This window comes from Bos mutus, chromosome 14 (assembly GCF_027580195.1).
Source record: "Bos mutus isolate GX-2022 chromosome 14, NWIPB_WYAK_1.1, whole genome shotgun sequence".
Classification (NCBI taxonomy): domain Eukaryota; kingdom Metazoa; phylum Chordata; class Mammalia; order Artiodactyla; family Bovidae; genus Bos; species Bos mutus.
The window spans coordinates 69,072,447-69,094,669 of NC_091630.1; the positions used below are offsets into that span (position 1 = coordinate 69,072,447).

A 22,223-nucleotide genomic window follows, 5' to 3' on the forward strand; every position below is an offset into this window, starting at 1 on the left:
GTCCTTCAAACAGTTAAGTACAGAATTAACACATGTTCCAGCAATTCCACTCCTTGGTATACACCCAAGAGAGATGAGCACGTACATCTACACAAAAACCGGCAGACAAGTGTTCACAGCAGCGTATTCATAATAGCCAAAGGTGGAAACAGCCCCCAAACCCATCCCCCAGGCAGAGGTAAACCAAGCGCAGTCTGTCCACACCACGGAACATCATACACCACAGAAAGGAACGAAGAACCACGCACTATGACACGGAAGAAATATTCCACCACACGAAAGAAACCAGACACAAAGGTGGATGATTCCATTCATATGAAATGTCCTACACATGCAAATCCGCAGAGACCTAAAGTGGATCAGTGTTGGCCAGGGGCCGGGGACTGTAAATGTTCTGAAATCAATGGTGCGAACGACTTCACAAGTCTATTAATTCGCTAAAACCACTGAATTCTCTCTCTGTTTCTCTCTCTCTCTCACTCACACACACACTATGGTCACCCCAGCCAGTGAGACTAGGGACCCAAAGTGTGACTTTCGCCTTTTTTCTTTATATTCTCATAGTGCTTTTCTGTCTGTTTTTAGCTTTTGACCATAAACAGACCAAAAGCCCTTTCCAATGAGTCCCAGATAACTGCCAGACCTCAATCCTGTCCACTGAGTTCTGGCCACCAAAGATGACACCCTATGCGATCACCCGCTCACCCTGCAAGCGCCCTGAGTCCTGGCTGAGAGCCTGGGGCTGGTGCCAGGGACACAGGTAACCGAGTCCAGGATGGGACAGGGTGGGACACGTGACGGGATGCCTATCCCGTCAGGGCTGAACAGGGAGGTGAGGGAATCCCACCAGCCGGGCAAACGTCCTGCAGATTCGAGGACACTCCCCACACCACTGCCACCGCCTCCCAGCCCCACCCTGCTGTGCCTCCAGCAGACCCCCTACCCCAGCCCTGCCTGGAGGACCTGCCCCCACAAACACCCCCGCGGACATTGCTCACCTCTGCTCTCCCCACTCCACGTCTGTGCCCCCTCCAGGACCACCGCAGCAGCTTGGTGGGCACCCTCCAGCCCCCCTCCCCCGATCCACACTGAGGCTCCCAGCCCCGAGACACAGCCTTGAACTCTCTACAGGCTGCCCAGACCCTCCTGGCTGGACGACCTACTCCCTGTCCTGGACTCTGTGTCCCATCTTCCTGGACAGGCCTCTGGACCCATGTGCAAAGGGCCGCCACGGGGCTTTGGGGGGCTCTTTCACCATATACCTTCCCCCCACAGCCTGGCCTGCATCACCCGAACTCCCCCTCCCTGCCCTTCCACAGAGACCACAGGCCTCTGCAGCCTCCCTCAGCCCCGCCTGGCTCTCCAGCCCTGTGGGGATCTGCCCTGGAGCCAGGGGCCAGCAGACAGGAAGTGGAGAAGGCCCTGGGAGGAGTAGGACCCTGTGGGAGTGTGGGGGATTTCCAGGGGAGTGACACGTCCAGTGTGGACAGTGAGGTCCAGTGTGGACAGGGAGGTGCCCCAGGGTCCGGGGAGGGCACGAAGGTCACAGCAGAGGCTGGATTCTGGAGGCAGATGGGGAAGGTGCGTCCAAGAGGGCAAACAGGGCAAGGGTGGGGGCGGGGCGAATGCCAGAGGGGACGAGGCCAGGAGGCGGCGCCAGGCCCTCCCCGGCCAGTGAGTGAGCAGAAGCGGGTGTGCAGAGCTGGGCAGGGGTCCCTGAGGGCTGAGCCTGCTAGTGCTCACTGCGGCCCGGGGAGGGGAACCCCTGCCTCCTTCCTGCCTCTAGCCCAGCAGGCCTCACCTCTCTTCCCCGCGGGGGGCAGCACTCCTCGCGGGGGGGCAGATGGGCCAGGGCCTCAGGCTTCCGTGGGTCCGAGGGGCTCACAGCCGTCAGGCCCGCAGCCCACAGCCTGGCCTCTTCTGCCTCCTTGAGACCGTCCCCGGGCCTTGGCCGTGGCCCTGACCAGCCTGGGTCCAGCCCAGCCCCCTACCCGTTCCCATGGCTCAAGCCAGGAGCTGAGGGACTCGGGTCCTCCAGAAGCCTTCCCTACCCCAACCAGCAGCCCCCACACCTGCTTCCCCAGTTCGCCACTCTCAGCCGCCCCAGGCCTGTGCCGCAATCAGAGCTGAGCCACGGCACTGGCCACCTCAGGCAGGCACCCTGCACCCGCGGGCAGCAACCAGGCCAGCGGGGAGGGGCATGGCCAAGGCAGCTCCACACCAGTCCTAGAAGCCCACAGGGTCCTGTCAGGCCTCGCTCCTGAGAGGTGGGCACCACCCCAGGGAGCAGAGGGCCAGGGCTTCTCAGGCTGGGACACTCCAGCCTGATGCCCTGACGGGCTCTGAAGTCACACGGGAAGATGCTGGACAGAGCGCTGTTCGTTCTGTGCGACGTCCCCACTTCATTCAGAGTGGCCAGTTCATGAACAGTTCCATCCTGGGGACTGCCAGGAGGACTGCGGCCCAGGTGGGCGGCTGCTCCCTGCCCTGGACGTGTCCAGATGGACGCCCCTGGGTCAGGCCAGCCCGCCCAAGACACACCTTCCCTCCCTGCAGGCTCAGGAGCTCACAGTCACAGCAGTGTCTCCAGCCCAAGCGACTGGTCACAGAGGCAAGCAGGTCGGCCACAGTGCTAGTGGGAGAAGCACGCAGCACGTCCACCCGGCCAGGGCCTGGAGAGTGAGTGGACGACCGCCCGGCAGAGATGAGCCTAGGGCCGGGTGAAATCTCCCCTGCCTGGGTGAGGTCAGTGGGTGGACAGCGGCTGCCCAGGGCTCCAGGCAAGGTCCCAGCAGGACCTCTCTCCCTGAACTGCCCTTGGGGGCAGAGCCAGCATAACCAGCCGTGTGGGGCTGGGACCTGCTCTGGCTGAGCGTTGCCCAGAGCCCCACCTCGACCCTTGCTGAGCCTCTGCGGGCCAGGGGCCAGGGCTGCGCCCATGCCTGCTCAGAGCTCACGCCCCAGGCAGCTGGGCTGCGGGCAGCGGACAGCAGGGAGGCCTGGACAGACCTAGGGGCCCCTGGCGGGTGGAGCAGGGGCAGGGGTCTGCCAAAGCCCCCGAGTGGGCTCCTATAGAGAGGAAGAGGGGGCTGACCCGACTTCCCCAGCCCACAGCTTCTCCCCAGCAGACAGTAAAGGGGCGTCACAGGGTCCCTGCCAAAGCTGGGCGGCAGCCTAGGTGCTGACCAATTTGGGGAGGTGAGGAAAGACAGCAGCTATGTGACCCACTGCCAGACAGAGGCGGCCACCCGCGCTTCTGGGGGACGCGCCCAACCGAGGGGTAGGGGACAGCTCAGACTGACCCACGTGTCTGCTGTGCACGGACGCCGGACACAGGACACTGGCCAGGGCGGCCCACTCCACCCGCCCGCGCCGCACCATGCCCTATTAAGGGCATGACCACCGGGCTCCGCCGAGCGCGCTGCCGGCGGCCGCGCCGGTCGAGTGAGGCTGGGGGGTTGGCCGGGGGTCTGGGCTCTGATCGGGACGACCCCCGCAGACGAGGTGTCAGACGCCGGACTGCCCGGCCGGAGGACCTGTCAGGGCCGGCCAGTCGGCCGGCAGGCAGCCCGCAGGGTGGGCGGGGACCGCGGCCGTACCTTTGTACTTCTCGCGCACCTCCTCGTAGGCCTGGATGAAGTCCTGCTCGTCGGGCGGCGGCGGGGCGGCCATGGCGGCGGCGGGCGCTGGACGCTCTGGGCGCTGCGGCGCAGAGCGGGCTTCCAGTCCCCGGCGGCCACTCGGCCCCTGCGGCCGCGCGCGCCGCTTAAAGGAGCCGCCCCCGCCCCGCCCCGCACCCAGGATGCCCCACGGGCGGGCGGGGCCCCGGGGAGCGGCGGCCGCGCGCCCCGGCCCCTCCCGGCGTCGGAGGCTCCTAGTCTCCGCCCCGCACTCCTCCCGGCCGGCGCACACCCCTTCCCGCCCCCGACCCGGTCGCCGGCCCAACGACGTCCCGAAATCTGCGCGCCCGGCCCGGCAGGGGCCCCCTTCCTCGCTGGCCGCCAGACCCAGCGAGCTCACCTGGCCGCCCCCGGCGCGCCCACCCGCTTCCGCCTCCGCCGCCGCTACCGAGAGCTTTCCCTTGCAACCTGGGAGACGGAGTGTTTTCGGTATGAAATTCTTACGCTAAAAAGAAAAATTTTAAATTACGAATAAAAGGGCTGAAATCGGAAATGTACAGAAGAAAATATGATGTTTTTAAAAGACAATGTCTTTGCCACCCATCAGATTGGCAAGCCCCATCTCCCAGGGCTGAGAAACGCCCTCGCCCGGAACGCCCCGGCAGCGTTCCTCCAGCTGGAAACGCTGCGCACCCCGTGTCCAGAAGCCCGCGGCTTCCAGGGCTCGCGGGACGGCACGGAGGGATGGGGTGGGGGCGCTGTCAGCGCCGGGGTCCGAGCTGCGGTAGCACGTTCAGGATTCACCTTCCCCTGGGTGAAAGAGGGCCTCGTTCCTTCGCATCCAGATGTGACATGTGAAAAAGACCGCGGACCAGCCGCGTCCACAAGGCCCCGGGCAGCGGCACCCTCCAGCTCCCCGCACCCCCACAAGCTATCCCTGTGCTCCCACCACAACGTCCCTCGCTGCCGCCTGCACCGTCCCGCCCAGCACTGGGCTTCCTGGCCTCTTCCCACCCACGTCGGCCCACCCTCCAGGCCTCCTGCAGGGGCGCCGCCCGCCGCGCCCCCGCCCCCCACCCCCATCATCATTCTGTCCTGCCCACGGGGCTGACCTGGAGACCCCCAGCTGGCTCCTCCCTTCGCAGCACATCCCGCCCCTCGCCTCTAGCCCTAGGTCACCTACTTCCCAGAGGGCGCAGCCGCTGTCTGCTGCCAGCCCACACGGTCAGGGTCCTTGCCCCGGACCTTCCCCTTCCTCCTCCAGGATGGCAGCTCCTGGAGGCCAGGCAGGATCTTGGCTCAGGGAGGGGCTGGGACTCCACCAACCAGGTGGTCCCTCCTGTCCTGCCCCTACATGCTTCTACTCCCTGGGAGGCGGCTCTGCCCCAGCAACCTAAGGAAGTGTCACCATCACTGGGGCCTGACGGCTCGTCCTGAGAGCGGCAAGGCGCCCTCCGCAAGCTCCACCTCCGGCCTCGTGCAGCTGACCGGCCGCGGCCAGCAGGTGGCGCTGTGCTGCCCGCAGTCACTCGGGACCGAGAGGCCCGCTCCGCCCTGCAAACCGCCCCCGCACCTCTCCTCCGACACCTGAAGCCCCGCACAGAACACACAGCAGGGGCTCAGCCAACGGGCAAGAGCTGATGAACCGGACAGGCCGAGTTCCTGAGCGTTACCTGCAATGCGGATGACTGCTCTTTCGGCAGGGTCCAAGACACTCCCATTTCCTCCGGGGCCACCTCCACCTCGCCGGCTCCGCTGGGTTTTCTCCAGGTTCCAGGGCAGCGTGTCCCCAGGGCTGGGCGAGCCACTGCCCCCGTTGGAGCCATCCTCAACCACTGCCCGAACCTCCTGGTCCTCGCCCGACATGGCCTCCTGGAGAGAAAGCAGGAAGGGATCACACCTCTGTGTATGGGGGCATACTGCCCCACACTGACCTACACATTCTTAACCTAAACAGGGACCCACCGCAGGCGCCCTGTCACCTGGACACTGACACCCACACCGCTCCCACGTCCCCCCTCATCCACACGCTGAACCCTCTCAACCCGGACAGGACGGACGATCCTCTCCAGCCATCCACGGTTGGCCTCACCCCTCCAGCTCATCCTTCAGATATCCATAGAGTGACCCCCCACTCAAGACCTTGACCTCACTCCCTGCAGCACGGAGATATTGACACCCCCCAACACTCACTGCCACTCCCTTGTCTTAGTCACCCAAACACTGGCCCCTCCACACCATCGCCCAGGGGCTCACCCCATCAGAGGCCACTGATCCCAACCTCCACCCCATCACACCGACACCGGCCTCCGGCCCCTCTGTGCCAAACCTGGACCCTGTCTCCCCTAATCCTTCGATCAGCAAACAAGGCAGGCCATGGGGAACCACTGGCTGCTGCCCCTCTCCTCAGAGGCCTTCGACACCAGCTCTACCTCCAAGCTGTCCGAGCCAACAGGGCTCCCCGTCGCCTTACCCAACCCCAGCACAGCCCCACCTCGGTCTCCGCAGTGAAGCCCTATAAATAGCTGAAGCCGCATCGGCGTGGGCCGCGGGAGCTCTGCTGCAGCGAGGCTGGGAGGGAGCCTGGGCCGCCGCTCCAGCAGCCCTCCCTGCGCGGCACGCACACGCCCGGCCGGGGCCGCAGAAGCGCACCGGCACCGACGCGCGCACGCCCCTCAGCGCCCGGGCCCCACGCGCGGGCGTGCAGGTGGTGAACGGGGCTCCGTCCTGGAGGGACTGGGCTGGCGCGGGGGCACAATGTGGGCTCTGTTCCGGGAGGAGACGGCGGGCAACGAGGTGGGGGCCGCCCCGCCCCGGCCCGTCCCACCCCTCACAGCCCCTCCGCACCCTGCCTCCCGGCAAGCCCCCCGCCCGGCGCCCCGCCGCCAGCCGCACCCCGCCGGCGGCCTTTCCTGCCCACACCCCGGGCACCGCCCGTCCAGTTCCGCAGTCTCCGCGCGCGGAGATGGCATCCTCCGGAGGGAGGAAGGGCCTCGACGCAGCCTCTGGTTCCGGGCTGCCCCCACCCCATCCCGTAGCTCCTGCCCGCCGCGCGCCTCCCCGTCCCGGCCCAGGTCTTACGCGCACGATGGCTCAGCTCCGGTGGGCTCGGCCGGTGCGGCCGGACTGCCGGTGCCGGGAGAGCTGCGCAGGCTGTGCGGGCGGGGCGAGCGCAGAGCCCCGCCCCGGCCCCTAACCGAGCGCCGCCCGTGCGGTCCTGGCGCCCGAGTGCTTGCGGGGCCGGGGCTCCCCGCGGCGGCGGGGCCGGAGCGCCAGCGCGGCTTCTCTGGGACAGCGCCCCCCCACCTCCGCCGCCGGGCACGGCTCACTCCCCTCGCGCAGAGGGCGGCCCGTCGCTAAGGAGACGTCGTTAGGGGAGCGTGCGTGACACTAGGGCGACGCGGGGTCGCTCAGGGGCGCGCCGGGTCGGCCTCTGCCCCCCAGTCGCGGCGGCTCGGCCTTGGCCCCGCCCCTAGCCACCCTGAAAACAGAGGTCGGACCCGGAGCTCCACAGGCACGTTTATTTAAACGACACAATCGCGCTCGGGCGAGGTCTGGCCCGGCCACCCTCCTCCCAGGCTCTGCTGACCCCTGGTGGTCGGCCCGGCCCAAGCCGGGGTGGGGGGAACCCTGCCCAAGGGGGGACACAGCACCACGACAGGAGGCGGGGCGGTAGGGCTGTGCACGGCAATAGGGAGCGGGAGGCCGGGCCGAGGGGGGCCTCTAGGGCCAGGTGGCTGGGGAGGTGCTGAGGAGCGCAGGGGCGTCTTCGGGGAGAGACCGGGACTTGTGCTTGCAAGTGATGAGGTGGGTGGGTAGCGCCTGGGTGTCGTGGAAGATGACGAAGATGCTGGGCCGGTGGAGGCAGTCCACCGCGCTGTCATAACGCAGGAGCGCGTGCCCGGCGGGCCGCGGAGGGGGTGCCCGCAGCCCGCGCTGGCCCTGCCCGTAGTCACCGGTCAGCACCCGCGCCACGAACACTGCCTTGTGGCCCTCAGCATCGGGGGGCGAGTAGCGGTCCAGCACCGACAGGGAGGCGCGCTTGGCGAAGTACACGCCCTGTCCGTAGAGCGCACCTGCGGGAGGCAATGCACCGGGTCGGGGAGGGGGGGCGGTAAGGGAGGTTCTAGGGAGCAGAGCCCACGCCCCCGCAGGGACCCAGGTCTCACCATTGCGGCCGCAGAAGCTGCGGTTGAAGCCGTGCGCGCAGATGTCGGGGACGGTGGGCATCGCTGTGCCGTGGTACAAGACCTGCTCGGCCGGCCGCTCACAGCACTGCTCCAGGCGCTCCCGGTGCAGCTCGTACTGCTGCTGCAGCAGCGGGTGTAGCACGCGCTCCACCTGAGGCAGGGGGTCGGGGGTGGGGGTTGGGATCAGTCAGAGCCAGGCTACTTGTGCCTCTGGGCCACCCAGCAAGGCTGAGCCCCAAGGAGCCCTCTTGGAGGAGTTCAGAGCCTGGGGAGACCTCACAGCTCCTGCCATGCTCTACTCAGTAGCCCACATGAGGTTGACCTTTGCCACCTCCACAGGGCCCCAAGTGGCACTGGAGGGCTTCCGGGGGGCCTGCAGGTGGACAACCCATCCACTAACCAAAACCCAGCACCCACAGCCACGCCTCTACAGAGAGAAGCTGAGCCCGTGCCTGCACTGCGGGCAGAACTTCACCCCCAACGCCAGGAGATACCCCGGACTTCCCAGTAATGGGAGACCTGGTGACCGACCTGGTAGTCAACCAGGAGGAGCCAACTCAGGGACCCAAAAAGTTTCTTAAGAAATTCTAGTCACTTCAGACGGATGCAAAAGAATATTGTATCCATGAAACAAGACTACCTACTGTGAAAAAGAAACAGGCTGAAAATTAGAGTGTTCTTACATTAAGGATGGAATTGCTGAACTGCATCCAGTGGGTAGGCTAAATAATAAGATGAAGATAGAGATCAGGAAGTGACTCAGAGTGCAGAGCTGAAGAAAGAGTTGGGAACTGTGAGAGGACTGATGTGGGACAGGGGTCGGGAGGTCTAAGATCTCAGTAGGAGGACCTCCACAAGAAGACGCCAGACGCGACGGGAGCAAAGAAGGGCTTGATGGAAGACAGTTTCTCTGAGCTGAAGGCGGCATCTTCAGATGGAAAGAAATGCCAAGGATGATGGGAAAGGCACACCCATGGCCCCTACCTGCTGGGAAAACATCAGCCTTCAAAGTGAAAGGAAACTCTACAAGAGTACACACACACACACACACGCACACGCACACCAAAGTCGATATACAAAAGTGGAAAAAATCTCACATTCTCATACTGGGCTTCTCACCACTAATACTGGATGCTAAGAGGCCACAGAAGGGTTTTATTGGGTTTTTTTTCTTACCTTTCCAAGAACAAAAAAATTTTGAGGAGGAAAGAAAAAGAGTTAAGTCTTCCAAAGATCTGAAGGAAAACATATTTTCATCCTAATCGCTATACCCAGCCACACTATTTATGGTGCAAACAAAATAAGGACAGATTAAGGCACAGAAGAATCAGCTGTGCCTAAGTCCACAGAAATGTTTTAATAAATACATAGCATGCTTTGTTTGAAAAAATATCAAATTGTAGTTGCAAAAGGCAAAATAAATTTAAAAGTCCAAGATGTTTACTACTCACTCAAGGAGATACTTCTACTAAACAGAAAAGGAATCTATGCAAGAGGGCGACAGAGTCAACAGGAGAAACTCAGTAGCCAAGCACCACAAAGAAAAACGAAGAGAGTAAATGAAATTAATGGCCATTTGCCCTTGACTCCTAGAATATTCTCTTTCAGGCAACATGGTTTTAATAACTAGGTTTTTCCTTCCCCTTTGCCCTCTCTGGTCCAGTGGTAAATATTTTTTTGTTATTATAATATATTGATCAACCTAAGGCCCAAACATGAGTTTAAGCAAGCTCTGGGAGTTGGTGATGGACTGGGAAGCCTGACGTGCTGCAGTCCATGGGGTCACAGAGTTGGACACGACTGAGCGACTGAACTGAACTCATGGCCCAGGCATGCAGTGTCATGACAGTTGGACGATGATGTTGGTTTGTCAACCTTGCCAACATAAAAATAATGTCACTGACCAAATGTGAGATGGATGAGGGAAGAAATGACGGGGGGAAGGGAAGCTCATTCTCCACATCTCTGGAGGGAGGCAAGAGACAGTCTCTAAAATTAAGTGGAGAAAAGACTCAAGCGGACGTCAGTCATAGAGGTCCTGCTGGAAGAAGTTGCACAGGCAACCAGCCGAACCTCAAGAGGAGCCTGGGGCCCGAGTGCAGGAGGTCTGTCCTCCACAAAGGGCAGGAGTGATGGCTGCTCAGTCCAGAAATGGAAGCAGAGTCCTCCTCGTGGAGTAACAGCAGTAGAACCAGGACAGCGGTGGTGCTGCTGCTGGCTGACTGGGCCAGGGCTGGGGAAGGCCTGGGGTTCTGCATTTCTGACCAGATCCAGGCTGCTGATGCTGCTACCCCACCCCAGGCCCACCCACCCACAGCTCAGTGCTTCAAGAGTCAAGGGGCCGCCTGGCTTCCCAGCTCTCGTTTGGCCCCAGATTCCTGCCCCTCGGCCGTGAGTGTGCAGCCCAGCTCGTGCTCAGTTATCCTGTCTCTGGGCACTGCTCTCACACTCGCGTGCCAGCCAACTAGCCTGGCTCAGCCTCCTCCTCAGCCCTTCCTTCTGGCCCCACCGGCCCTCGGGACACCACTGCCTCCATCGTCTACCCCATTGCCTTGCAAGCCTCTCCTTCTCAGCCTCCTTTTCCTTCCTTCTGGCTCCCCCACCAGTAGTTCCCAGCCTTTTCTGCAATGAGACCATGCTCAGAGCTGCCACTTTTTACAAGTGAATGCAGGAAGCGGCTCCAACCAACCCTCTTCTTGCTGGAGCCACCCCCATGGCTGGCAGGGGAGCCCCCAGAAGTGCAGTCTGTGGAAGGAGCAATCCTCAGAGAAGCCACGAGATGGCGCCAGCACCCCACGCTCTACACGAGGAGGCGGCAGCAGGCACCTGTCACTGGCAGAATGGGGACCCAGGCTGGGACCCCCAACCTCCACAGCTTTCTGTCTCCCTGGCCATGGGCTCTGCAAAGCAAAATGTGCCAGGAGCCCAGAGGCCAGAGGCGGCAAGACAAAATGGCCTCACCCGCACCACGTGGATCCTGCCGTGGGCCGTGTCCAGTGTGTCACAGAAGGCCTGCACCACCGCTTGGAACTCACTGCTGCTCTCAGCGAGACGCTCCAGCCTGCCCAGGGGCTCCTTCGGCCTCTGCTGTGGCACTGAGGCAGGAAGGAGAAAGGCTGTAGGCCATGCTCAGGGCGCTGGTCGCCCTCCCCGCCCACTCCCAGGCTGCGGACTCACGTGTGGAGCAGGAAGCCGCCAAGGGAAAGGCTGAGCTCTGATCCCGGGGGCCAGCCAGCAGCGCCGCCAGGTGATGGGCCGCGTGGGTAGGCTGGACCCCAAAGCCACGGAGGACGATGTGGCCACCGTGCAGGGCAACACTCACGCCATGGCACCGCTCCAGGCGGGCGCACAGCTCCGAGGGCAGCACACAGCCCGGGGCCCCCACCAGCTCCTCCCTGAGGTGCACCTCCAAGGCGGCCTCCAAGGCCCGGTCCAGCTCGTCCATATCCCGCTCGAAGGAGGTGTGCACCTCCAGCTGGGCCCGGCCACCTGGGCCCTGGCCCCAGAGGAGCTCCTGCTCCCCACTGAGGGGGGGCGGCTCCAGCAGGGAGAGGGCCAGGGCCTGCTGCAGCTCGGCCTCCTCCTGCTCGGCTGCCTGGCCCCGCGGCTGCAGGGACCGGTAGAGCGCCAGCTGTAGCTCAGCTTCCTCCTGTAGCCACCCAGGCTCTCTTGTGCTGGGGGCCAAGGGCTCCTCCCCAGACCTGGGGATTGTCACCTCCTCCTCTGGCTGCCCCTCAGGCTCCTCCTCCCCTAGCTCCAGCGGCAGCCAGTCTTCCCCATCCAGGCCCTCCAGAGTGGCCAGCAGCTCTCGGACCTCCTCTGGGGGGCAGGGAGAGGAACCCGGTCAAGGGTCAAGCCCAGCCAGGACGGGGCAGTCAGGGGCCGAGAGGAAGATGGAGACAGGGGTTGGAGGGTATCCGCTCAGCCGATGGGCACAGTGCAGAGGAGCACAGAGCCTGAGGTCAAGAAAGGGCTGCGGGATGTCCTGGGGCCCCAGGGATCCCTACCCAGGCCTGAGTTCTCCTGGTCACGGTCCGGATCGTCTGGAGGCCAAGGGGTGGAGGAGAGGCCAGGGAGGGCCTGCAGGGCCTCAGTGGGGCCCACCTGTTGGGAGAGAGTGTCAGGGCTCCCAGGACACCTGCCCCCCAAGGCGTCTGAGCAAGGGTGGAGGCAGCGCCGGGCAGGGGTAACAAGGGGAGGGCGGGGCAGGTTCCGTGTCCACCTCTTCCAGGTCCATGTCCAGGACGGCCCCAGCCAGATGCTCTGTCCTGAAGACGCACTGGAACTGTGCCTCCAGCTCCCGGAGAAGGTGCTGCCCCTCTGGGCTCAGCAGGAACCTGGCACTGCCTGGGTGCTTCAGGCTCAGCATGTGACAGCTAACGCTGCCCAGCAGACTTTGCAGAAACTCCTTGGCTGCCCGGCATGGGGCCAGGGCTCCGAAGAGCTGCAGGACCATGGGGCGGGGGTGGGGGGAAGTTGGCAAGTTTAGGGCACAGGAAAGGCACCGAGAGCCCCCAGTAGCAGAGGAGGATCAAAGGTGAGGACTCCTCAGGGGCTGCTCACCCGGAATCCAGTCGTATCTGAGCCCTCGAGTGGGAAGAGGGCCACATCTCCCAGGCCGGTGAGAAGGTCCTCATGATAGAGCTGAATGAAGCGCATTGCTCCCGGCTCCATTGCCAGCACCATCTCCACCAGGCCCTGCTGCCCCGGTGACCCCGCGGGCCCCTGGCTCACTGACGCCACCTGCTCTGAAGAGCGCATGGCGATCTCCACTGGGTCCGGAGACCCCACAGTCCTTCGGCTCCCCAGTCCCTCCTCTTCTGAAGACCCCCAGGGCCCTGAGCTGACTGGCCCAGCCGGTGCCAGTGACGAGCTGTCCCATTGAGGGCCTGTGCTCAGAGAGGCTCCTGACTGCCCTGGCGCCTCCTCAGAGCCCAGTGTGACATCCCCAGCATAATGCTGTTCCCTTGCTGGTCCTCCTGCCTCCTGGAGAACGTGCCTGGGGGCCCCAGGCCCCAGGTCGCCCGGGCAGCTTCCTTCACCAGCGTCCTCAGCAAGCTCCTCAGGCTCCAGGACATCGTAGTGAGGGACAAGTTTCAGCTCTGAGCCCTGCAGCCGGTGGTCCCGCTGCAGCACCCGCTCGGCCACTTGGAAGAAGGGAAAGAACAGGTCATCAGGGCTCCAAGTCATGGTGGGGAACCTCCCTGTCCTGCCCCACTCACCACGCCAGTGCTGGAAGGAGACCACGGTGCCCAGGTGCCCTGGAAGGCTGTGCATGCCCTCCAGGGGCCCCCCGCCGCTGCGGCGCTCATTCTCCAGGTACAGCTCCAGCAGCAGCAGGTCTGCAGGGGGGTCGCCTCCTACCACACACACTGCCCGGGCCTGGGGCACCCAGGCCAGGGAGACCTCAGCCCCCTCCAGGCCCAGGGCCCGGGAGTGCACCTCCAGGACTCCAGCTTCTGTGGGGAGGATCCAAGTCAGCACAGGGTGCCTCCCCTAACAGGCAGGCCGCCCCAATCCCGCCTCTTACCTGCCTCAGAAAGGGGCTTGGGCAGTTGCACCAGGGCGCGATCTGGTCGGGGACTGGCCAGCACGTGGCAAGGCTGCTCCGGGTGCCCGGTGGCACAAAGCAGAGCTTGGACATACTGCTCCAGTAGCTGGGGTGTGGTGCCAGGAGGCAATCCTTGGAGCAGCAGGCGCGCAGAGGCGCGTGGTGGGGCTGGCCGCAGGCTCAGCCGAGCCCCCTGCAGAGTGTGCTCCGGCCAGGCCAGGACCCTCGCGGCATCTGCGGGCGAGAGGAGTGTGTGGTCAGGGCCAGCGGCCAGCGGGGCCCAGGCTGCCCCTTTCCGTTGGTCCCTTACCTGCAGGCTCCTCAAAGGTGAGGATGCCCCCGCGGCCGAGTCTCTGCCAACTCGCCACAGGCCCACCCCCAGAGCTTCGGCGGTTCTCGAAGTAGAGAGTGAGCAGCTCGTCTGGGATGCTGGTGGGCAGACCACTGAGCTCCACTGCGGCTCCCACCTCCGCCTCCGCCTCCCCCATCGCCACCCTGGGGCCAGACGAGGGGGTAGGCAGCAGCCCCACCAGTCCGCCTCACGCAGTCCGGGTCCCTTGGTAGCGTTCCCTGACGCCCCCTTCACTATGCAGGCGACCTACATCCCCCCACTTACACTTCCTGACCCCAGCCTGAGCCGCCCCAGCCCGGGCCTTCAGCCAGGACTCCCTCCCCACACCCTGGGACAGGAAAACAAAAGTGAAACTGTTGCAGGAAGGGAGGAGCGCAGTGCTGGGCCTTTCAGGTGCTTCCCTCCTCAGGCTCCTCCCGCAGGATGTTCCAGCCCCGCCCCCGCCCCGCCCACCAGGCCCTCCGCCCACCGGTCCGTCTGTCTCAGTCGTGGGTCCCACCCCAGCCCATTGGCTGTAGGATGGGGGGAGTGGCCCCTGGAGGTCCTCCACTCCCACTGGCCCTTCCCTGTGAACCTCAAGACGGCCAATCACCCTCCCTGGTAAATCCGCCGGGGTTCTTGAGTCATTGCCCCCAACTCAAAGACCTCAGGCCTCTGTGTTCCCTCCCCCGACTGCAGAGACTTTGGGTCTGGCTGAGGCTGGCTTTTAACCCTCCCCAACAACCTTGGCGCCTGCACCTGCACTCACCCTTCAACAACTCAAAGGTGGCCGACCTCCTACCTGGCGAGGGTGAGCAGTTCAGCTCCTGACCCTGGAGGGGTACATCCCCATCACTGCCGGCCCATGGCACTGCCACGCCTCTTGCCCGGCTGCACCTTTAGAACCCACGCTCCCTCTTGCCATCCAGTCGCCCCTTCCCTGGTGCCCGTACTCATTGGCTTCCAGCCTCTGGAAGAGTTGTGCCCACAGTGCTCTCCACCCCCACCTCCCACTTAACCCTCAGCCACAAAAACTCCCTTCAACCCCTGCTACTTCTGCAAGGTATTGAGGGCCTGTCCAGCCTGTACCCTGAGCTGCCCCCACCCTGGTCCGAGCCTCTGTCATCTCTCGTCTAGATCACGTCTCTGACTTCTGAACTAATCTCTCTCTGCCACTCCTGCCCTATCGCACCGTCCATCCACAACAGAGGGCAGGGTGTGCCTTGTAAGTCGCACCAACATGAGATTGGACCACGGTGAAGCCAAAGTCCTTTGGAAGACCTGCCAGGCTGGACTGACCGGGCCCCAGTCCCTGCTGGCTGAATGCTCTTGTATCCCCCATGCTCCGTCATCCAGTGCAGCAGACCCTCCCTCCCTGACGCCTTTGTACTGGCCCTTCCTTCTTCTAGACCAGCCTTTCCCATAGAGCCGCCTGGCCATCCCTCCCCCCAAATCACCTTACTAGGTTCTTGGTGGCAGGTTTAACTTGAACTTAAAAGTCTTCAAGAACCCTCCTAAAGCCCTGACCTCAACTTCACATTTGTCATTTTTAGGTTTTTTTCTTTAAAAAAGGGCCCTCAAATTGTATTAGCTTCTAGTTGTACAAAACCTGAAGTCACCTCTGCCTGCTCTATGCTTTGTGTTCTCATGGAACTCATTGCCCACAAAGGTCCGTCTAGTCAAGGTTATGGTTTTTCCAGTAGTCATATATGGATGTGAGAGTTGGACTATAAAGAAAGCTGAGTACAGAATAATTGATGCTTTTGAACTGTGGTGTTGGAGAAGACTCTTGAGAGTCCCTTGGTCTGCAAGGAGATCCAACCAGTCCATCCTAAAGCAGATCAGTCCTGGGTGTTCATTCGAAGGACTGATATTGAAGCTGAAACTCCAATACTTTGGCCACCTGATGCGAAGAGCTGACTCATTTGAAAAGACCCTGGTGCTGGGAAAGATTGAGGGCAGGAGGAGAAGGGGACGACAGAGGATGAGATGGTTGGATGGCATCGCCGACTCAATGGACATGAGTTTGGATAAACTCCAGGAGTTGGTGATGGACAGGGAGGCCTGGTGTGCTGCGGTTCATGGGCTTGCAAAGAGTCGGACACGACTGAGTGACTGAACAGGACTGGAACTCATTGCCTTCTAACACAATGTATAATTTACTTATTATACCTATCCCTACTGTGGAGGATCTACCCCAGGCGGCAGTGTGCCGGAACAACTCACATCATGACGACAACATTGTTCAATTTGGGGGAATCTTTGTGAGTCAGTTTGTAAACTGGTGGTCAGTCAAAATAAGCCACGATGGGGTATTTATGCCAAGGACATGTGCAAAGGCACAGATCAGGGTTTCCCCACGTTGGGGTCAGTTTTTCAACACGGAACCAACACACCTCCTGCACAGGACAGAGCCTTTCCCAACCACTGCCAGGCCTGGAAGAGGCCACCATCCAGGAGTCCAGAAAGTACAGTAGGACTCCTAGGCCCCAGGGGCAGAGGCACTCCTGCAGGGACTCCAGGTGACAGCGCCCCAGGGGATGTTCCTGACTGGGGCAGGCAGCGCTTCTTCTCAAGACCACTGAAGCCCAGGGAAGTTAAATTGACCTCCGGTCCTGGGGCATCTCTAAGCCTCAGTCCCTCAGCAGAGAAACAGGGCTAAGAACGCCACCCTTATTGTTTGTGAGTTTGTGAAGTGAGCATAAATGGGCCAGTAGGGACCTAGACTAGCTTATTGGAGAGGACTGAGCAATTATACAATCAGGTCTCTTGATCTGGGATAGACTTGGATGAAATGGAGAGTGGGGTTTCAAGGTCAAGGAGGGACGGAGAGTGCTAGTCAAGACTCAGCAAATCTCAAATTTAGGAATAAATTTCTCGATTCTCTGACCCAAATTGGAGAGGCCAGGTGTCAGCCTCCAGGTCTACAGCTCTCAGAGCCCAAGCCCAACTCTCGGTGGACGGAGCGCGAGACAGACGCCAGCACGCCGGCGGGATGGGGCAGGATCCTTTCCGGAGAGGCGCCGCCCTCCCGCAGAGACCCGTCCGCGGCCCCGCCCCGCCCTCGGCCCCGCCCCAGGCCCCGCCCCGCGCCGCCGGCACCGCCCCAGGCCCCGCCCCGTCACACGGCCTCGCTGCGTCTCCTGAGCCGCAGGCGCAGGCCCAGCCGATCCGAGAGCGTAGCGGGTGCGGTTGCGGGTGCGAGGGCGGACGAAGCGGTGGCCGACCCCGCGGCCGCGCAGCAGACAGTGGGCGCAGCTTCCTGAGGCGCCCCGCGACTGGTGAGTCCCCGGCCCTAGCACAGCCGCGTGTCTACCGGTTCAGCCGGCCGGCCGCTGCCACCCCCGCGGGAGCCCTGCGCAGCCGAAAGGCGTCGCGGTGGGTCAATCTGCCGGTCCGGCCGCCGCGCGGCCCGCAGGGGCCGGGGAGCGGGGTGCGGCGGTAGCGGCGGCGGCGGCGGCGGGGGCGGGGAGCCGGAGAACCCCGCGCGGGCAGGCGGGCGGGGGCGGCGCGCTGCGGCGACAGTAGGACCGCCGCTCGAGCGCCCCCCAAACGGGCAAGAGGGCCCACCCCGCCCTCGGTGCGGGGTCCCTGGCCGCCGCCGCCGCCGCCGCCCGCCTCGCCCCCACGTCCGCTTTGTTCCCCTGCGCGCCCTCTGGTCTCTTCCATCCCCCACACACCCCCGCAACCCGCTGTTCTTGGCGTACCCCGCCAGCAGGCAGCCCGGCAGCCGATTCAGGCCTGCTGCCCCTACCCGGGAGCGAGGGACGGTCGGGCCCTGCTCTGGGAGAGGGGCTCAGGGCTCTGGTTGGTCACAGATGGCGTGCGGATTTCCTGGGATAGAAATAGCCGCCTGCCCTGGCCCCGTAAAGCTGCTTAAGGGGCGGGATGTGAAGGGGAGGGTCCGGGCACACCCCCACCTCCCCGACCGCGCCCCCGGCCGACACCCAGGATGAGCTCTGACCCGGAGACGCCAGCAGCCGTGACAGGCCCCCTCGAGGTGCTTGAGAAACCGCGGAACTCCCAGAATCCCGAGACTGACAAAGTCACCCCCTCGTCCCTCCCCTCCCCTCTGAGGTCGGCCTGTGGCGGTCCCTGCTGAAGCCGCCAGCGCAGCCACCCGGCCCCCACCCGCCTCTCCTGGCCCCCAGCTTGGGACTCCCCGCTGCCCTGGGGCAGGGGTCATAATCCCCCTCCTTCCATCCTGGTTCCCGGCAGCAGGTGGGGCGCCTGGCTGGCTTCTGTCGCGGCAGGCTAACTGTTCTCTCTCTGTCCTCTAGGGGGAGACCACAGAAGCTGAGGCCATGTCCCATGAAAAGAGTTTCTTGGTGTCTGGGGACAGCTATCCTCCCCCCAACCCTGGATATCCGGGAGGGCCCCAGCCCTCCATGGCACCCTACCCAGGGGCCCCTTACCCACAGGCCCCGTTCCAGCCATCCCCCTATGGCCAGCCAGGGTATCCCCAGGGCCCCAGCCCCTACCCCCAAGGTGGTTACCCGCAGGGCCCCTACCCCCCTGGGGGCTACCCCCAGGGCTCCTACCCCCCAGGGGGATACCCCCAGGGCCCCTACCCCCCAGGGGGATACCCTCAGGGGCCATATCCGCAGAGCCCCTTTCCCCCCAACCCCTACGGACAGCCACAGGCCTTCCCAGCACAGGACCCTGGCTGTGAGTATCGGGGCAGGGCAGGGCGAGGGCAGGGGCTCCCACATGAGTGAGGGGCGCTGACTGCCCGTCCTGCTCCTCAGCACCTCATCATGGGAACTATCACGAGGAGGGGCCCCCATCCTACTATGACAACCAGGACTTCCCTGCCACCAACTGGGACGACAAGAGCATCCGCCAGGCCTTCATCCGCAAGGTGGGCCTCGGGGGCTGGGGGTGTGGGCAGCTGTGCTGGCGGGGCTCTGAGCCGCCTCCCTCCCCAGGTGTTCCTGGTGCTGACCCTGCAGCTGTCCGTGACCCTGTCCACCGTGGCTGTGTTCACCTTTGTCGGGGAGGTGAAGGGCTTTGTCCGGGAGAACGTCTGGACCTACTACGTTTCCTATGCCATCTTCTTCGTCTCCCTCATTGTCCTCAGCTGCTGTGGTGACTTCCGGCGGAAGCACCCCTGGAACCTTGTTGCGCTGGTAACTCCCAGGGCCCTCCCTCAGCACCCCATGTCTCAGGCTTTGGAGCAACAGAGGGGGTGGGGTGGGGTGGGAGGGGCCGTGGCTCTGGATGCTGACATGCCATCTCCCCACAGTCGATCCTGACTGTCAGCCTGTCCTACATGGTGGGCATGATCGCCAGCTTCTACAACACCGAGGCAGTCATCATGGCCGTAGGCATCACCACGACCGTCTGCTTCACAGTGGTCATCTTCTCCATGCAGGTGAGGGGCCCCCCGGGGCAGGGCTGCCGACCCCCGGGGCCCAGAGGCGCCCTGGGGCGGCGGCCGCCAGTGCCCCCTGCGCGCATCTGTGCCCGCAGACCCGCTACGACTTCACGTCCTGTGTGGGCGTGCTCCTGGTGAGCGTGGTGGTGCTCATCCTGTTTGCCATCCTCTGCATCTTCATCCGGAGCCGCGTCCTGGAGATCGTGTACGCCTCGCTGGGCGCTCTGCTGTTCACCTGTGTGAGTGACGGGGCCGTGGCCCAGGCGGGGGGCTAGGCGGGGTGCTGGGCGGGGGGCTTGTCCCTCGACACGGCCACTCTGTCACCCCCAGTTCCTGGCAGTGGACACTCAGCTGCTGCTGGGGAACAAGCAGCTGTCCCTGAGCCCAGAGGAGTATGTGTTTGCTGCGCTGAACCTCTACACGGACATCATCAACATCTTCCTGTACATTCTCACCATCATTGGCCGCGCCAAGGAGTAGCCTGAGCCCGCTCACGTGGGGCCCCGCAGGTGGCATGCCCGGCCTGGTCCCTGCCCTGGCGTGGCAGCTCCTCTCAGCTCCCCTCTCTCGTTCCCGTGTGCTGCCTGGGACAGGGAGTCCCCCGACCCTCCCATGTGTACACCGCAGACACTTCTGTCCTGGACCCGCCGCGGCCAGCATGGCCCCTTCCAGCCGTCCCACCCCGCCACAGGGCAGCGGGGCTGGGTTTCCGTGCCCCCTCCTGCCCACCCAGTGTTGCATGAGCCCTGTCTGCCAGCCCACTCCAGGGCCTGGGGACAACACCAGGCCTCAGGGGCGAGTGATGGAGCCACGAGGTGAGGTGCACGTCTCCCCTCCTGTCCCTGCTCCCTGGCTCGGCGTACAGCCTCCCCAACCCCCCACTGGAGTGCTGCCCTCTGGGGGACCTGCGGGGTAAGGGTCTCGTCCCTGCGCTGAGCCCTTGAGGGCAGAGAGGAGGGAACAGTCCAGGTCTGGAGGGTGCCTTCCTCTCATTCTGCTGTCTGTAAAATACCAATAAATGGGACCCTTTGCGCTCTGTGTTCCCTTCCTCACTCTCGTCACTGCCACTTCCTCCCCGAGGCAGGGAGGGGTCTGGGCATCGGCAGAGTGAGGCGGCGAGCAGAACCTGGACAGGCAGGAGCCGGACAGGCATTGCTAGCCGGGCCTGGCTCTGGCGGAGGGTGAGGGCAGCAGCTTCTCCATGCCTCCACCTCCTCGCAGCCTTCCGAGCCACGTCCTGAGCACTGTGCCAGGAGGCCCGGCTGATGGACGGGACCCGGGGCTCCCAGATCACATGCTGTCTACCACCCATGCCTGGGACCTGCCTGGCGTGACAGAAGGTCCTGTGAGACCTCACTGTCCCCCGCCCCGGGCCTGAGGGGCAGCGGCACGGATCACTGACCCCCCCAAGCAGGACTGTCCTGCTCCTCTGGCTCTGACAGGCCCCCAGGAGCCCATCAGCGGGCACCTGACAGGTGGCACTGCACGCCTCTCCCCAGACACCTGCAGACCAGGGCCCCTAGGATGAAGCAGAATGGAGACCCTGAGGCCCCCTGGCCTGCCTCTGGCACCTTCTAGCAGTCTCTCCAGACCCTGCCCCTCTGTGGCCTCAGCCCCAGCTGGTCCTGCGTAGCCTCCTGTGGCTCTCTCTGTCCCCGCTCCAGAGCCTACCCCTGCCGCCCCGGCTCTGACTTGTGCACCCGCCGTCAGCCAGCTGCCCTTATCCCCGCCCTCCTCACAGAGGGGTCCCTCCGCGGCCCTGAACCCTCCTGAGCCCCCGGCCCAGTGGACACTCACGACCAGCCTTCGCTCATAGGACCTGCTGTCCACTTGGTTTGAGACCCCTCCCCCAGGGCTTCCCCAGCTCCTACCTGCCACGCCATTAACCTGGTCCATTAACCGGTGCCAGTACCCCAGCATCTCTGAAGAGACGCCCGCTCTAAGCCAGCACCCCCACACCCACAGGCACCTCGTCATGGCCTATGCCGCCCCTGCCGCTCCCACGTAAGCCCTGTCAGCGTCCAATGCCCCCCCCTAGGCCAGAGACTCGTGTCCCCTCCGCCCTCGTCCATCCTGCCCCACCCGCTCCCCGCCCGGGCCCCCTCCCCGAGGCCTTCTGTGCTCGGCTGACAGCTCACCCCCACCAAGCCTCTGCCCGCCGCTAGGTGTGCTTCCGACACACAGGCCACACCATGTGCCTGATGGCAGCTGGCGGCACGAAGTCCACGTTCCCTGAAGGCTGCTCGAGCTGGCCTTCTGCTGTCCCCATGCCCCTCAACCCGAGATGGACCTTGCTCGGCCTGAGCCGCAGGCAGGCCCCACTTCCCCGGGCGGGCTGCACACTGCCTTCCCAGAGTCCAGCTCACCCCGCACAGCGGTTTTGCTCCACTGCTACCCTCAGTCACTCGGCTTTGTTCACGTGCGGGTCAGGTGTCACCGCTCCCCTCCCCTACCTCTCCCGGAGCAGGTGTGGCTCCTCATCCAGGATTCCCTGCCTGCGGGAGCCAAGCGTACAGACACCTGCTCTGGGGAGCATTCCTGGCCTTCAAACCCCAGCAGAGACAGGAGGGGCAGCTAAGGAATGAATCCCAAGTCAAGTGTGCAGGGCCAGTGTCTGCTCAGGGAATGCGAGGACAAAACCTTGGCTAAACGAATCCTTGGCGGAGGCTCCCGAGAACCATCAGGGGCCAGAGCTGTGGGCTGGGCCGAGGTCTGGAAGCTGGGCCGCTGTGGGAGGGAGGTCAGGGGTACACAGATGAGGCCTTGAGCTTGCCCTGCCAGGGAAAGGGACTGGCAGGAGTCACTGCTGAGCGTGTACTCAGGAAGATGAGTCCAGGGAGAGAGTGTCCAGAAGAGGGGCTGGGTTCCAGTAGGTACAGGGAGGAAGCAGACAAGATGGCAGAAGGGAGCAGGGCTCAAGACAGCTGGCAACGGCACCAAGGGGCCACAGGGGCCCAGTCAAGGTGGGCAGGGCATTTCTGCCAATGGAGTGTGGCCTGCTGTCTGCTGTGTCCGCTGCCGCCAGGAGGAGATACGGGGCAGCTTGTGTCTAACCGGGTGGGTGGGTGTGAAGAAGCCACAGGAGGGGTGAGATCAGCCAGGGAGACTGTTCAGGTGATGTGAGGCAGCCCCCAGCTCCCAGAGCTGGCCTGGC

At 63.8% G+C, this 22,223-nt stretch overlaps 2 protein-coding genes across 2 annotated transcripts; one reads left to right on the plus strand and one right to left on the minus strand.

Annotated features, from left to right (window-relative positions):
• Positions 1–7,127: 7,127 nt before the first annotated feature.
• Positions 7,128–14,077, minus strand: PARP10 (poly(ADP-ribose) polymerase family member 10). Its single transcript, XM_070382549.1, has 10 exons — positions 13,672–14,077; positions 13,341–13,595; positions 13,033–13,269; positions 12,374–12,957; positions 12,033–12,254; positions 11,818–11,914; positions 10,988–11,629; positions 10,772–10,905; positions 7,790–7,961; positions 7,128–7,696 (listed from the first exon to the last, which is right to left on the minus strand). Exons 1-10 carry the CDS (start codon positions 13,847–13,849, stop codon positions 7,344–7,346), a joined length of 2,874 nt encoding a protein of 957 aa, XP_070238650.1. The 5' UTR covers positions 13,850–14,077; the 3' UTR covers positions 7,128–7,343.
• Positions 14,078–16,810: 2,733 nt separating this feature from the next.
• GRINA (glutamate ionotropic receptor NMDA type subunit associated protein 1) lies at positions 16,811–20,107 on the plus strand. The gene is made up of 7 exons (XM_070382550.1): positions 16,811–16,973; positions 17,973–18,360; positions 18,441–18,553; positions 18,621–18,821; positions 18,938–19,066; positions 19,165–19,308; positions 19,400–20,107. Exons 2-7 carry the CDS (start codon positions 17,997–17,999, stop codon positions 19,547–19,549), a joined length of 1,101 nt encoding a protein of 366 aa, XP_070238651.1. The 5' UTR covers positions 16,811–16,973; positions 17,973–17,996; the 3' UTR covers positions 19,550–20,107.
• Positions 20,108–22,223: the final 2,116 nt, after the last annotated feature.